General features: G+C 40.8%; 1 protein-coding gene across 1 annotated transcript in view; it reads right to left on the bottom strand.

The window, feature by feature from the left end:
* reck (reversion-inducing-cysteine-rich protein with kazal motifs) overlaps positions 1–17,233 on the bottom strand; it is an 84,666-nt gene that overhangs the window by 60,517 nt on the left and 6,916 nt on the right. The window contains exon 2 of the mRNA XM_051410227.1: positions 1–59. Coding sequence (XP_051266187.1) covers positions 1–59 — 59 coding nt within the window. The remainder of the gene's footprint in view (positions 60–17,233) is intronic.

The following is a 17,233-nucleotide window of genomic DNA, read 5'->3' as shown; positions in this document are numbered from 1 at the left end:
CTGGTCACAAGCTTCTTTGCAAGGCGAGAACTCTGCAGCATGGTGGCAACAGGAGGGATCTGCAGACAGATGCACAAAGTTAGTTGCAGCATTACAGTTTGTTTAGAGTATTATCATCAGTGGAGGTGAGGAGATTAGTGGACAGTCTCTGCAACCGTCAGTGGGTGCATTAATCAGATATGAGTGGTGATTCAGAGATCTGGAACCAGGCTATTTTTTTGAGTGCTGCAGGGGTGAAATATTGTAGGCCAACTGCAAGTTAACAACTGGTTCCTTCAACAAAAAGTCAATAGGATTTTTCCAATGGATTTTGGAATATTGCAGAAAATAAGCGAACAAAAGTTTATAATAAGGGAATGCACACACAGATTGTTTTGTAGCTGATATGATAACCAATAAGTACCTGCCTTTCATGGCTGATACCAGTAAGATAACTGATAATTTCACACTTTTGTATTTTAAAAATAAGTTCATTACCTGTAGTTTTTTTTTTTTTACAACAGTAGCGGATGGAAATAAGCATTCATTCGCTTTTTTCATTGATTTACTCAAAATTATGTTAAAGTTTGCGATACATTTGGATGGAAATATGGCTAATGACTACTTGCGTAGCTAGCTGACAAGTTACTGTATCTGGAAAGCTAGCCGCTAACATGCTAGCCAGCCAATACTTCTCTCACCGAAACAACACTGAATATTTGCATAACGGTAGTGGATAGAAACAAGCATTCATTCCCTATTTTTGTGAATTTACTTCAAATTCAGTTAGGGTTTGCGATACATTTAGATGGAAACACGGCTAGCAACTACTCGCATGGCTAGCTGATGAGTTATCCTATCTGGAAAGCTAGCTAGCCAATATATTAGATGATTTTTTCCTAGAAATGAATATAATGGGACAGGAAAAACTAGTCCAACTGAGTATATTGGCCACAGTTTTCAGACACTGATTTACATTCATACTCAATTCAATTCTGAGACTACAGGAAAATCACAAAGTCATGTAGAAGAAGCAGTATGGTCATGTTTGCACATTCAACTCCCCCAAAGTCTGTCCGTCCTGAAACTGTATCTACCACACTGTCTCCTCAGAGATAGCACCAGAGGGAAAGATTCTCTGAAAATTGGGAAAACAGACACTGACTGTGTCCAACTGCAGCATGAAGTTTGGTACTGTAGCAAAGATATAATCCTCCTCTGTACACAAAGAGGTGCAATTTTATCATCATCTCTATCACGCATACACTGTAAATAATATCTATGTGTCTCATAGCTAAACAGAATAATAAACACACACAGACAGGGGATGTTGGCTTGCGGCAGAGCTCCAAACCACAGCCCAGCCCTGGCTTCCAGTAAGTGACTTGGCTCAGTGAGCTGTCAAAAGGCTGCTTCCACCTCCTCATGTTTCACAACACGACACTTTAGCACAGCGATGCTGAGCTGGACCTTTCCAGTCAGGACTGGAAAGATACAGTCTGACATGCAGGCAGTGGGACAGTTATCTTTCTCTAGTCTTTTATTCATTGCAAAGCCTCCACCCTTCTCCTAGACAGGTGGAAGGTACTCTGATCATTTAGCATTATACTCCTCCAGACTGTTTTAAAGGACGTAACTGATGACACGCTCTTGATCTCAGCAGGTAAAAGCACCTCTGACTCTCTCTGATCACCTGTATATTGTTTAAGCCACACACACAGGAAAATGTGTTGTCATTGACATACGGATCACAAATCACTTCCTGTCATTTCGTTTGGTGCAGTTCAAAGATGGACACTGACTATCAAGTTTGTTCAAGCTAAATGATATATAATAGCATCACCATTTAAAGCTGCAGAAGGTAACTTTAATAAAAATAAGCTTTTGTCATATTTGCCTAAACTTCCACTATATCCTGACATTAGAACATGAGACAGGTAATGTGTGAAAAAAAATCTGGTTCCTCCGGCTCCTCCTAGAGCTCCTGATAGGATTTGCAAGAATCAACCAGAGCTGAATGAAAACCACCAATCCCATCGGAGAAAGATAGTTGATTGTTGAGTCTTATTCCCAGGGCATCAAATACCTACACTGGGAATGAGATTCTAGCTGCTAGTGGGGCTCTGTCCAAAGTGAATAAACACGTCTATCAACACTTCTAAAGCTCACTAATGAATTTGTTTAATCAGCATTTTCTTCCTCCCTTGCTTCCAGTCTATATGCTAAGCTAGGCTAATCACATCCACAACACTTCTGAGAGGCTGATCATTTTTGTGGAAGTAAACTTCCAAATTGAGACAGACAGGATGTGAGTCCATATGTGAAGTGGGGTCTAAGATGTTTTTTTACATCTATTAATGTAAAACTGAAGTGTAAAAGTTATAAAATATATATATATATGTGTGTGTGTGTAATTATTTCAAACAAGTGTCCAAAATGTATGTTAGTTGAGAGAATAATGAGTAGCGCCTTAAATTCTACTGTGTGCCAGTCCTTATTTGGAGCTCTCTCTTTCAGTTCTTTGTTACACTCTCCCATACTGACCACTGCCGGCAGCCATTATGAGACTGTACTCGACAGGCCTGACACAGGACGATGAAAACCATAACACCCCGCTTATCAGCATGTTCATGTGTGTGGGGAAGTGCACACGCTTGTGCATTTGTGTTTGTGTGTGTGTGTGTGAGCAACCCCTCCGGTGCTGTGTCTTTAGCTGCCTGACACTGGAGTTTCTGGACTCCATCACTGGGTCTGTTACACTCCTCTTTGATGCTCTAAAGAGTGCAGAATGAAAGGAGTGAATGAGGGTAAAACTGAACCTGTTATACCCTAAATTGAGCTAGGGAAAAGAGAAAAAGAGTACTTCATGTGGTCATAACATCTATCTGCAGATCATTGGGTTTATCACTCACATTCATTCTGTCCTCCTTCACTCTAAAAACAAATGTTTTGGCTCAACAACAAAAATCTTTTTGAGTTATGGCAATTTCTGATTAAATTATGTTCAACAAATTAACTGAGTTAGGAGAATGAGCTTTTCCTCTACAATCAAAGGGTATTTTTAATTACCACTTGGTAGCATAAGTTGATTAAACTACTCATAAAAATGTACTTGTTCCAACTAGTTTTTCCACATTATTTATGTCATAATGTTTGCAACTTAAAAAGTTTATATAAATCAATAAATTAGAACTTTTATCTTGCAACCATGCATACATAAGTCCATATATAGGTCCACTTACTTTATCTTAAATTAAATTTCTAAATCAGTATTTTATCATATATTTCTTCTCAATATTCTTACAGCAGCATTAAAGTATTAGATGAGATAGATAATCTGTGAAAAACCAGGTTCCTCTGGCTCCTCCTAGTGCTCCTTATGGTATTTGAAAGAATCCACCGGGCCTGAATGAAAACAACCAATCAGAGCCAAGACATATAGTTGATTGCTGAGTCTCATTGACTGAGCGTCACACACTTTAGGACCCTGGGAATAAGACTAAACACTAAATTATCTTCAAGTTTCCAACCCAAAGTTTCTTTATATCTATCTTGCCTCTGATTGGTTGTTTTTGTTACGACATTCTGGCACATGCCATTAGGTGTGCTAGAACGAGACAGACAAACCTGATTTTTTCAGATTACTTGTCAGGAACTTGTCAAGGCCTTGCTTTCCCCCCCTAAAACTCACAAACTTTCAAGGATTTCAAGGACCCGTGGGAGCTCTGCTATTTAGCTATTTAGCAGACGAACAACATTAGCATTGATTTAAAACCTGTTACATGTCCGTCCAGTATGGTTCTGGTTCTTCAGCTGCCACATTCTCCACTATATTCACCAGCGAGTCTCTAACTGTGTCAGGTAGATGAGAGCGTTTGCCGGCTGTTGCTCAGGAGGTAGAGTGTGCTGTCCACTATTTGAAATGTGTGACTGTGCCATGTAGTGTACAGAGCTTTGAGTGTTCGGAAGAATAGAAAGGCGCTATACAAGTACAGTGCATTTACCATTTAAAACCAAAACAATGAGCTAAAGGAAACCAAAATGCTCAGTTGAGCTGAGGGGAAGTGCAGTGCTGGTGATCACCCTCTGTGGGTTTGTAGCTAGAAACAACAGCTTTACCATTACACACTGATTAATAAAAACAATCAAATAAAATATACTGATTAGTGCAGTTTGGAATAGCAGTATTTGGTAATTCCAAGTTTTCCGCCAGTCTCAAAATCTCTCTCTCTCTCTCTCTCTCCTCTCTCTCTCTCTCTCTCTCACACACACACACACACACACACACAGGAACAGCTTTTCCAAACAATGGCAGGTGACATAATAATTTGGGGGGGTGGAGGCCATTCAGTCGCAGTACAGTACAATATGAGGCCTCTGGGTAACTGCTAATGAGCGCTGGCCCCATTCTGCCTCAGCATACACACAACAGGAACAAGGACCTCCCCTCGGCGGCGTTGTTACATTCAGGGGCTGGAATGAAGCGCACTGTAGCCAGCCCCTCGGCAGCATTGTTAAACTTCATTCAGCCATCCAAATGACAGTTTACTGTTTCTTGTATGCAGAAACCTGTGTGGATACTGACAGTGCAGAGCTTTACTCTTCACTTTGTATTCAAGTGTTTTCTAATACAAGTGTTTCAATAGCAATGTTTACCTGATTTCAGTTCAGGTTTTGTTTTGAATGTCAGATTTTATTTTCAATGCCAAAATGTAATGTCACTGTTATGTTATTGTTTACAGGAGGGTGTGTTTGGAACAAAGGTTTGAAAAGTTCAAACATAAAAAGCCGTGACATTTGACCTTACCAAATGAGCCTGCAGCTAGAATGGAGAACAACAATTTGTTGTAGACAATTTGTGCAGCAAAAGTACAACAGACCTAACTTAGTAACAGACTTCCCCGATAAGCCGCTGTAACATAAAAGCAAACAGACTTCTTGTTTCAAACTAGATATCACACGACTCAAATACTGTAGAAAGGCAAATACACGTCTTCACCTGTCCTGTTTGCACCCCGTGAGAGAGTAAGTCATCTTAACCTCATCAGCGTGCAAATGACTCATTATGCTTAAATATTGTTTTTATCACAGGACTCACTGCGAGCCTGTAGGCTTTATTTTCTTTTAGTACATATTACATTAACCACAATAGTTACACATTAAGAAATATAAAAATATGAACTTAATGTACTGTACTGTCTGGGCGAGGACTTGTTTTCAGAAGAGGGGTGTTTGGACTACCCAGCTATACACCTGCTGTCACTGCAACCCAGAGCACAACATGGATGGATGCTAAGACAGAGCTGATGAGGCTCATTTTGCACGTGTCCATCAGAGATAATATTTGAGGTGCGAGTTGTGAACCTTTTGCAGTAAAGAACTCGTGTGGAAGGGGTCCCACATCAAAGAGTAACGTCACTATATTGATCCTGCAGCAACACAGAAGCATCAAAAGAAAAATAGACAGCTATGGTACGCTGTTTTAGTGGTAATTAAACCAAAAAACAAGGTGAGTAGAAACATTACATGTCGAAGTCATCTATTTTGAAATTTGGATTTTTAGGATACATAAAACAGTAATACTTTAATCCATGCCTTTACTGACACTGAAAGGAGCATTTTCTCAGTGCTTTGTACATGGCATCTTCCACCACTTCTCTTTTCCCCACTTTAACTCATCAACCACACACTGATAAAGCTCATGCTTTTAACACTTATTTCATTGCTTTAACAGAAACATCTTCAGCATTGAAACATCATCGAGTACTGTGAGAAACTAGACAATGACAAGTCAGCTTGATACCACAGGGTACATTTGATGTGTCTTGCAATGAATGTGAGATTCTCTTCAAAGACTTGTACCACACTGTTGACTGTGTAATGTCTGTACTGTGTGCCACTGTCAGTACATAATTTAGTGGCATCTAGCAGTGTAGTGGCAGATTGCAACTCACTTGCTTCACCCCCCCCTTTTTCCTATCCTGGCTGTGACTGTTATTCTCATTAGAGTTTTTTGATTGTTGATTTTATAGCCCCAACTTTACTGTTTTGGTTCACTCTCACAGCTCTCATCAGCCTCATTTTCAAGTTCAGCAGGCAGCGGTTTGAAAAGCTCTGGGCGCCCAGTTAGCTCAGTCGGTAGAGCTGGCGACCCATGTACAGAGTTACTGCAGGGTTCGAATCCAACCTGCAGCCCTTTGCTGCGTGTCATCCCCCCTCTCTCTGCCCTGTCTGTCTTCAGCTGTCACTATCCAATAAGGGCAATAAAACGCCAAAAAAATAACTTAAAACAAAAAAGAAAAGCTCTAAAATCCAGTGTTCATCCACTACCTGCTCAGCACCAAACCGCAGGCAGACACAGTTAGAGACAGCCAGGGATCACAGTGGAGCATTTGGCATTGTAAAGAACCAGATATTTCCCTGGAGGCTTTCACTGTGATAGCCCACATCAGTGCTTGTTCCAACTGACCTCTGCCAGACCAGCATAACGTCAAATAAAAGTCAAGAGTCAAGATTGAAAAGTCATTGACAAACACATTGGAATACATGGCATAATTGTGTCCACTCTCATGTTGATCATACATATGACAAACCCTGTTCCAACTTGTTTGGGAGAGGAAGTGAAGGCGAATGGTTTCATCTGATCTGGGTAAACTGTTGGTTCTATACAATACTCCTGTTTCTCCTCCTGTGGGACAGCATTTTGTGACTAGAATGCCATCATAACTGCATCAGAAACAGTGCCCACATTGTAATAAACTGAAATGACCATTTAAAGCCATATTCACACCATTATCAGGGGACCTCGTGTGATTTTATAAATACCCCCTCCATGTCTGTGTTTCCTGCGGCACGTTCACATGGGATAAGCGCAGTGTGTATTTTACTCAAATTGACAGACATTATCCCCTGGTCGGCATGGTAATGAAGCTCCTGCTGCTGAGCAACAGACGTGAAAGTGCATATCTTTCTCATTTTAAAGCAGCGCGTATGGTTTCTGCTGCAGTGGGATGCAGCAGGTATTCAATAAAGCCACATTCATGACCTGTATGCGTCTAAGTTCTGCTCTGTTACATTAAAATACCATCACAATGTTGCCGATTCGCACGGGACTAATATTATCACATGACCTCTGTGTTTGAGGTTGTACTATCTGTAGTGGAAAACAAAATGTGTTACAGGTATTAATGTGTATGAATATGAATATGTATGTGTACTGGATGAAAACAAACTGTATCACACAGTTTAACATTGTTGTCTTGTAGCATGTTTTATGTCTGCTATTGTAAAGGGATGGGATCTTCAAAATGTGGTTGTCTTTTCAACATAGATTAGCCTAGCACATAGCATATCTAAGTACAGGAAAGGAGGAAGTTGACCAAGCTTGCTCAACTGTTATTGGAGCACAGAGCACAAAGGGGCGGGGCTTAGGAAGGGTCAGTCACAACCTCTCGTCCACAAAGAGGGGTTACTTTGTTTAATAATCCACATGATACTGTGAATGAACTAATTCTACATTGTTGAGAAGATTCTGCTCATGTTAGGTCAGTCAATAAAAACTTTTCTTGTTGCACTGTTGACATAGCTGTGAATAAAAAGCAGGCTATACCATATTTCATGTCTGAAGTGGGCTTCTGAGAGAGAATTATAGTTGACAACACACACACACACACACCTCCCCAGAGATAAAGGAAGTGACAGCATGAGGTCTGAGATCTCTTCAGGGGGAACATGTGGCCCAGCTGTGGGGGGTTACTCAAACCACTAGGGGGTAAATTGTGTCTTTTGTCTGTATTCAAAGTCCCACCTGCAAATCACATTAGCGGTATTATTCTATCAGCACCTGATAGTCAAATTGAGTCTGCAGCTTCAAAGCACAAGCATCAGCATCAGTCCCACTGCTATCTGCATACACACATTCCTGCATCTGTGCCATGTGTGTGAAGGCATCCCAAAACAACATCACATTCAAGCCATTTACCATCGGAAAGTCAGAAAACAAGTAGCAGAGAGAGAGCCCTCCTCTGACTGGCAATAACAGCCGTGCATGAGAATTCCACATTAACACCAAATCTGAATTCTCCGTGGAGCCGATGGTGACATGGATGTGGTGTAAATGTGGTTGAAAATGGAGAATGTTTTCAGCTGGTGGCCATGTATGAGCCAGACTGTGATGCAGTGAGTGTCATCCCAGTGTCGGCTGAGAGAAATATCTGCTCTGTGATGGAAAACACTACTGTGGTTCCTGGGGAGTGGAAAAATCACAGAAGCTGGGAATGCAACAGATTTCACACAGTGTTGTGTAACTTCTACAGACAATAATGTTAATTCAAATTTTTCAAATTTTATATCTCATCAATAGATGATATCAGTGTTGGGTTAGATTTTGTCTCACTCTAAATTAGCATTAAAGCTGCAGTAGGTCATATTTGACAGTATTACATGAGACAGTGCTCCTAATGGTATTTGCAAGAATCCACTGGGCCAGAACAAAAGCAACCAATCAGAGCCAAGAAAGATAGTTAATTGTTGATTCTCATTCCCAGGACGTCAGATACAGAAGTGTCTTTATATCAAACTTCCTACAGTTATTGTGTTCACTGTCTGGGTTCATTGTACAGTTAATCAGCTGTTCTCTACTGATATTGTTATACATTGAATATATTAGGAAATATCTATAAAATATGTCACTCGGCCAGTTTACTCACTGATAAAAAAAGAGGTCCTTTCTGGAAAAGGGTTGGGGACCACTGATTTGAACCATGGTTCTTGTAATTTCAAATTCCACTAATTAAAATTGAAATTTCTGTATAAAAATGACTGTCCAACCTTTTCTCTTTGCTCAGCCCTGACTACAGACATTGTTCCTTATCACACAGGAAAACCAGCCGGGATGTGATCTGAACTGGCTTGTTTCAGCGTTTTTTGGACATAAATCCATTTCCATATATATTTTGTTACTCTTATGTGCAGGTCCACTGTAACCCCCATACCCAGTTAGCTTATTGATAAGACGGTTAAACCCAGGAGGAGCTGTGACACAACAGTCACACTATCAGCAATTACAAAAAGACTACTTGACTACTTGACAACAGCCCTGATTTACAGTCGACCACAGTCTAATTCACTCAGTAAACTGAGTACTGAAAGGCTCTTCATTAACATTCCAAATAACATCCACAGTGGTGTTTGGCGTTCCCCGCCTGTTGATTCCCACTGCAACAGACTGAGTTCATCCAGAGGCAGAATCATCTGGTTTCCTCCTCCTCCACCACAGCTGGATGAGTCGCATGCCATTTTCACCACACAATATCTTACTAAGTATCAATTACTGCTTATTGATCAGTGATCTACTCGTGGTACAGGCAGTGAAACCACAGCATCCTCAGGCATCTGTTGCTCAGTTCTGCCACAGCACTGCTAGCTGGTTAGCATTGTGTGTTCCTCTGTGGCCCCATGGGGCACTTACAGTATTACCCTTACAGAAGGTTGAGTGGCAGTTAGAGACTAGTTAGTGAACATAGAGGAGTATTTAGCCGCTACAGAGACAGATGTTTTCCTTAGGAGTTTGTGGAGCTCAAACCAGAGCTAGGTGGACACAAACACCACTCTAAAGGCTCGTGTATACTCGCCGTTCCCGACCTGTCGCACGACAACGTGGCGTCAAAATGACGTAGATCTCGCTGGCGCGCCAGGATTTTGGCTCGGTCACGCACCACTCTTTTTTTTAAGCTGAGCATGCCAAAGCGGAATTGTACGATCCTTCAATGAAGGAACACAGAGATGCCCAGAGGTGCCAGCATTCAAGGCGAGAAATCGTTGAGAAGAGGCATTGGAAGATTTGGAAACATCACTTTTAAAAAAAAAAATAATAATTCTTCTTCTTCTAGTGCCTAGAAATCAAAGCGAACCTTCCATAGCACACCTCTGTTCAGGAGAAGACCAACAGCGTCACCACGCGAGAGATGCCCAGAGGTGCCAGCATTCATGGCCAGATAACATTTTCAAAACCACCAAAAACTTTATAATATCACAATTTCAAAGTATTCACTATTATATATTAAGTTAAACCGATGTAGCTAAATCGCAAACTTTTTTTCTAAAATAACTGGCACCACACAAACTGGCTTTTATTATGAAGTAACACTAACAGGAAAATGTTTGTCAGTGAGGTTGACACTCGCTGACTGCTATCGTTAAACGCATTAATAACACAAGTCAATGGTAAATGGACCTGTACTTGTATAGCGCCTTTCTAGTCTTCCGACCACTCAAAGCGCTTTTACACTACGTGCCACATTCACCCTTTCACACACATTCACTCAGTGATGGCAAAGTCCATCGAACATTCATACACACTCACACACCGATGCACGGCATTGGGAGCAATTCAGGGTTCAGTATCTTGCTCAAAGATACTTTGACACGTGGCACCAGGAGCTGGGGATCGAACCCACAACCTTCCGATTAAGGAACGACCCGCTCTGCCTCTGAGCACAGTCACCCTGGTCCTTGTGTTGAAATGGTAATTTCAACAAGAAGGAACAGCCGCAGTGAGCTGTCAGATGAGGAGCTACAGGTGACAGGCTGCACCTTCAACTTCAACCTCTCAACCAGGTAACCAATTTACTGTTCGCAGACTTGTGTCGTGTGTAGCATAAAAATCAGAATCAAATCAAAATAAGATCACGCTTGCTCAGAATGATGGAAAAAGGCCAATTATTGCCTGACTACTAAAACCATAATGGTTAGTTTAGCTACCCAGTATTTTGTGACCTGTAGTATTAAACCACATTTAAAGTAGTGTCCCATGCACAATAATGGTGTAACTGCATAACAGCGTCAAAACCACCACTCCTCCTTGGAGGAGGTCTGAGAGCATTCTCTAGTTAAAAAGTACCTTAACTCCCAAAACACTTTCTAGTGCAACTGCCCTCTACTGGTTCAAACCCGGCAACTGCAGTTGAATTTCGCTATAGGCTGATCTGGAAGTGGCTTTCGTCACAAGAGTTTCTCACTATAATGACACAAAGAATCTTTTTTCCCCTCAGAAACCAGAGCAGGGCAAACACAACAAAACGGAGCCAATATTAAACAGAACTGAGAATAGAGTAGATTTTCACTTCAACCTGGAAAGAGCCTGTTTTTCTACCACCATGGCCTATAGACTCTTACAGAAAGTTATGTTCTTCATTTTTGTTTTCCATCCACTGGAGTGCCACCCATCAGAGCCACAGGGTCACCCCACTTCAAATGGCCTGTATAAAGAGTACTGTTTCAACTATGACAAACAAATCTTGAAATAGCGGCCATACTTGGGACTGTGAGCCAGCTGCTGGGACGATAAGGAGAGGAATTTCAGTGCACCCCCTTCTATTTAAATGTAACATTACTCTGGGTTTCCTGCCAGCCAGTTTCCTGTGTGTGTGTATGTATGATTGGAGGGAAAGAGTGGACATAACGGTGCGGCTTGGCACTCTTTTTGGGGGGCATTTGCAGGTTTCAGAAAGCACTAAATAAAGCCTTTTAAATATAAAAATGAGCTTTTATTCAATTAATGAATTGACCTTTTTTTGATTGATCAACCACACAGATATACAATAACAGACCAGCTTTAAAGAACGTGAATATTCAGTTTTATTATCTGCTTCTAATATCTGATTTCATCTCATGACTTTGAGTTGGTCATTGAGCACCACTGTGGTTTTGACCACTTACTACACACTGCCTTTGCTTTCGACCGCTGCCAGCCATTTTCCACAGCACGGTGCAGTGTTTCATGTTTTTGTTTGCAAGTGCTTTCCTTCCTTCCAGGCAGCTATTGGTTTCACTTCATTCCACAGCGGGATGACACTTTCTAGGCATCACATCTGCTTTTACTGTTGTTTAAACTGCATCATTGCTGCAAAGTACTGCATTATCACACAATGATCATTGACATTGAAATGCCAAAAGCAGACATTATTCGCTGTGAAGGATTGGGCTGCTTCTACAGACGTTTTTGTCAAGGCTGTGTTACCAACCAGGCTCAGGGGCCTCTGTTTGTCCTTTGGTTTGCTGTAATTTAACTGATTGCAAATTTAGATACATCACTAGAACATGATATAAAGTGACACATTTTGATGTCTCCATTAACCTTTTGTGATGCAATGTGGATCAAAATACGTTGGTGGAAAAACGGCTATTGTCATTTTCATCCAGAAAGAGCAGGTAGTAGAAGTGTGCACGATTAGTCCACTACTCAGTTGAACGTTGTTCAACACCAGAAATACTACTCTAATTATTATATTTTATTAATGTACAACACTGGTTAACTGTGTCTTTACACTCACACTCGCCACTACAGCCGGGGACGCAGCCCCAGCAGGCATCACGCATCAGGTTATCCCACAATGATCCAGAAGCCATGAGAGTGAGCTCTCTCTCTTCGTCTAATAACATCAGCAGCTTCTTCATTTCCTTCTAATTATTCAGATTCCAGCTTTAAACTTTTGGTGGAGGTAAATGTGTGTGTAGGAATACACACAGCCCCACACCGAGCAGAGAAGCCCCTTGTAGCCTCTCTCCTTCCTGCATTCCTCAGAGCCTCTGTAGACTCCGTGGGGGAGAGTTTAATGCATGAAGGTCAAAGGTCACTTCCTGTGCATTGATTAATTGAGATGTGCCGTAAAAAGCTGAGCATTAAAGCATCAACAGAGCATGTCTGGTAGAGAACAAGAGAGAAGATTCTGTTTTTTCCCTATACGTTGTCATTTATCATGTTGAGAGATTAGCAGGTAAACTCTGTACATTTCTTCTTCACTCGGGGTATCAGCTTAGAGTTATGCGGCCCATAATGGTCTAAAGATGTCTGGGGCTTTTCCCACTGAAAGGCATAAAATAGGGGGGTTGCATGATATTTGTAAGATCTGATAGTGATCCCCGTCTCACAAAAGTCAGAAATCAGATCAAATCATCATTCGGTATTTGATAACATCTGGGGATTTGAGACCAGTTTCCCTCACTGAAGGCGCTTTAAACAGCCTCTCACACTGACAGCGTTCAGTTGGGGACTCTGAGGGATGGAACATTTACCTGTTCCTGATACAGAACTAATATCGTCTGCCAGATGCCTCAGATGGGCTAACATCTGTGAGAGGGACAGGCCCACGTCCTGCTCTGTTTAAATACTCTCCTGTGACGGACTTTACAGGACCCAGAGGCTTTGGCGGACGATCTGCTACTGCCTGTGTGCACGTGTGTTGTTGTCCTCAAAGATAATATTAAAGGCACTGAAACATCAGCGCTTCAGTACCAGTATGCTCATCAGTAATGCATGCGTTCAGTATGAAATAGTCAAGGCAGCAACAGAATTTTGATTCGTAGTTTGACAGTGTGATCTGAGTTTGGTGCGTTGAGCTGGACGGACTCACTGAGAATAACCGGTCAATCACAAGGTAGCCCCGCCCTTAAGCATGCTTTATTGCCTATTTTACTGTAAATGGGACCATCATTTACTAAATGAACATCATGCTGTATGGAAGAAGACTGCAACTAGAGATTGAGACCATAAACTCATCAGGGAACTGTTTACTGACCTCATAAATCAAGTGAGAAGTCAGGTAATTTTTCCTTAAGAACCAATACTATCAGACACCTTTTTTGCAGCCCATAGAGCTAACCCCTGCTGGCCATTAGAAAGAATGCAGGTTTAAGTTATTTCTGCGCTGGATTCACTTCACAGACCTGGTGGCTTTGTCCACCAATTATATACTGTCAGTGGTAATACCCTGCATCCTGGTCCTGCTCATTCATATTGCTTTTATTTGTTGTCGTTTATATTTTCATTAGATGCGACAAAACCTGTAAAAACAACATTCATTTATATTTAAGTCTCTACTTGGGCAATGAACACGAGTAATAAAATTGTGTAAAATTTCCTCTGATTTCATCTAGAGTGACCAGTCCTGCCACATGCTGACCAGGTGTGTACCAGATAACACACAGTCACACACACCAGCCACACATCTACAAAACCTCCACAACACCTGAATCCTATCAGAGGAAGAGCAGATGTCAAACACACACACACCTCCAGATGGTGGAGTATGCCCTGCCCTGTCATTTCATATTCAATTAGCAGAATCAAAGGAGGATGCAGACCTGGCCTGCTGTACCCTGCGTGTGTAATGGGAAATGACATAATGAGCTTCATATGGCCACAGAGAGTGAGAGCAGTGAGTGAGGGAACAGCAGTAGGAAAACCATTCAACCATTCCCCTACATTCAGTCAGCTGTTTATTTAAACTTATACCGAGTTCACACTACATGATTTTAGCCAGATTTTCCACTCTGCAACCATTTTTGGAGGTCGCCGTCAAATGACTCTAGATCGGTGGCAAATAGGAGCTCAGTCCCGTGAGCAGGATCTGAGGAGGACTGCAATGTGTGAACTGTTCAAAGACCTGATCTGCAGGCTGGCCAAGATGTCAGAATCCCATGGAGTAAAAACCACAAATACATTTTTACATTACAGTTTATGTTATAGTTTCTCCTGACCAAAGTCACCTTTTTTGTTGAGGAAATTGGAGCACTGACCTCTAGCCCTATCAAACAAGTCAAAAACCAAAACACATCTTTTACAGAACTTTGAGCCAAGTCTGACCAAGCCAAGAGAATAACATTGCATAACTTATATGATCATAAATGATCGGAGGCAAACCAGCGCACATTCCCGTGAAGAGTATCGTGTTGTGAGAACTGTTAAACAACACAACTCGTAGGCTCAACAAGAGCTCGCCGAGGCCAGAACAATATCCAGCAGGCTAAATATCTGTTTGTGTCAGAGATGACTGGGAGAGCCAAGCAGGGAGCTACAGCCAGTGAGAGCAGACACTGGTAGCCTCTCTCTCCAGCACCAGACAGGAACCAGTGAACCGGTAGTTACTTTGGTAACAGCGAAAAAAACTCAGATACCAACACAAACAATAGTGTTGTGAGTCGGTGTTCAAATGGGCGTGTATCTGATCCACCAACCAGCACTTATTTTAGTGAGAAATCTCAATTATTGAAACGGTCCTCCCCTCATTCTCCCACTGAAAGAGCGCATCTACAACAGAGGCTGAATGTGCTGAGGCAACAAAATGTAAAGTCTGTACACAATACAGTTACTTTATGGATTATACTGATGCCCAATTGGCAAAAAGACTGTCATCAAATAATGCCCTTGTTTCAAATAACGGCCATGTTAGGAAGTGTTTAAATGTGATATGTTTTGATTAAGCTCTTGGTTTAATTAAAACAGGTAGGCATAATTTTAAACCTTTTGTCACCACTACAGAAACACTAGGTAACTAATAAAGTATGATAAGTTATTAGTTTGATTAATGCTTTAATAATGTGTGTATTGATTACTGACTGGCTGACCAGGTTAATTATCAGCTTATTGTACTCAGTTTCTAATGGCAGTGTGCAATACTACGGTATGCCCTTTGTTCCAGTTTTTACTACTGGAACAAGTACTAACTACTTTCCTAATTGAACATGATGTGCTTGTAATGAATGGTGTTTTTACTGACTTTTGATGATGTCCGACTGGGTGACCCCCTGTTGCTGAACAGTCATGTAGTATGAGAACCACAACAACTTCAAGAATAGCCTCCCGATTACAGGACTGAAAGTTGCTGGCATGAACTGTACAGAGATCTCACACCACTGAACGTCTTGTAATGTGTCAAAGACTTAATACAGTGCTTCATTTGAAGACCTGCAGCCGTCTAATGTAGCCAGCACTCGCATTTAGATCTGTATGTGCCTGAATGGCAACCAGGCCTCAGTGTGGACTGGTTCTGACTACTACGGCTCACACAATAACATCTAAACATAAAACACTTGCTCCTAACTCTTAGCATTCAATCATGTACAGAAACACTATTGCATTTTGGAATGAATGCAGTACAACAAAGCCAATTTATTTAGGACTGTTTCATTCTTAAAAAAGGAAAGAACACATTGTTTTCGTTTCCTGTTATCTTTAATTTCAATGTGTCCAAAAGCAAACAATGAGCTGAGAGGCTCCATGCTCTGTGGGTGTGTTAGGATCTGCTTTCTGTCAGTCACAACCCAGTCAAGCCAACAAAAACATCTTACAGCTTAATTGCATTTCTACTCCGATAGGACAGCCTCTGGGATAGAATTTGTTTCAGAACAATTTATTTGTGTGGGAGAACCAGAGATAAATATAATAGTACAGTATGCATAAGGTAAGGGCACTAGAATTAGATGTTCAGGAAATTAGCAGAAAATGTAATTATACTGGAATATTACATTTTAATACAACAGACAGCAACAGAACCTACAGCTCAGAGAACATTCAACCCCTTTAGCAGGATGCAGACTGGTTAGGGTAGAACAACGTGAGAAAGATACAAAACACAGACCTGCTGGGGGGTCCGGGGACATTCTCCCCAGGAGATACTAAGTGCTCATTTCTGATGACATTCTGGACTGGTCACAACACTGGAAAACCAGATATGTTAATTTAACGCAAAAAATTGTTGAAACTGATTATATTGCAAATTTAAAGTAAAACTAACTCAAATTTGTGAGTCAAATAAATCTTCATCAGGTAACTTAAGAAATTTTAAGTGACAGAGACTTATTTGTACTGTGAAAACAAAATAGCTAGTAAAAAAGTACTTAAGAATGTTTTACTTAAAAAAATAATCAGTTTGTGTTGCTTAAAATGTTTTATATAATCCCTTTCAACAATTATATTAAATTCACTTTTTGCATTAAAGTAAAGGTAATTATAAGATTGAGCAAAAACAAAAAACAATGTATGAAAAATTTTTAATTTTAAAATATAAAAAGTGTTCATCTTACCATTACCACTAATGTATAACTAACCAATATAAGAGAACACTCAAATTATTATTCTTAAAAAACCCTTAACACTAACATTAGTTAGTAATTGCAGGCAAGCAAGACAGCCAGGTGACTTGTCAAGTTCACTGATCTATTGTTTGCTATTGTATCCAACATGTTGAATGGAGGATAGGCTAGTAAATGCAAAAAAATAGCTTACAAAAATCTTTAAAAAGACCAGTGTGTCGGATTTAGTAGCATCTAGTGAGGAAATTGCAGATTGCAACTAACCTGGGAATGAAAATAGGCTGTTAGGTATGTAGGAGGAACTATAGTAGCCGCGAAACTCGTGAAAAAAACTAGTTCGGGTTTTTTGAATAAAGTACTTATCTATAGTCGGTGTGTTAGC

The sequence above is a fragment of the Dicentrarchus labrax genome, unplaced genomic scaffold (genome assembly GCF_905237075.1).
Source record: "Dicentrarchus labrax unplaced genomic scaffold, dlabrax2021, whole genome shotgun sequence".
NCBI classification, from domain to species: Eukaryota; Metazoa; Chordata; class Actinopteri; family Moronidae; genus Dicentrarchus; species Dicentrarchus labrax.
This window is presented reverse-complemented; position numbering and strand designations above follow the sequence as displayed.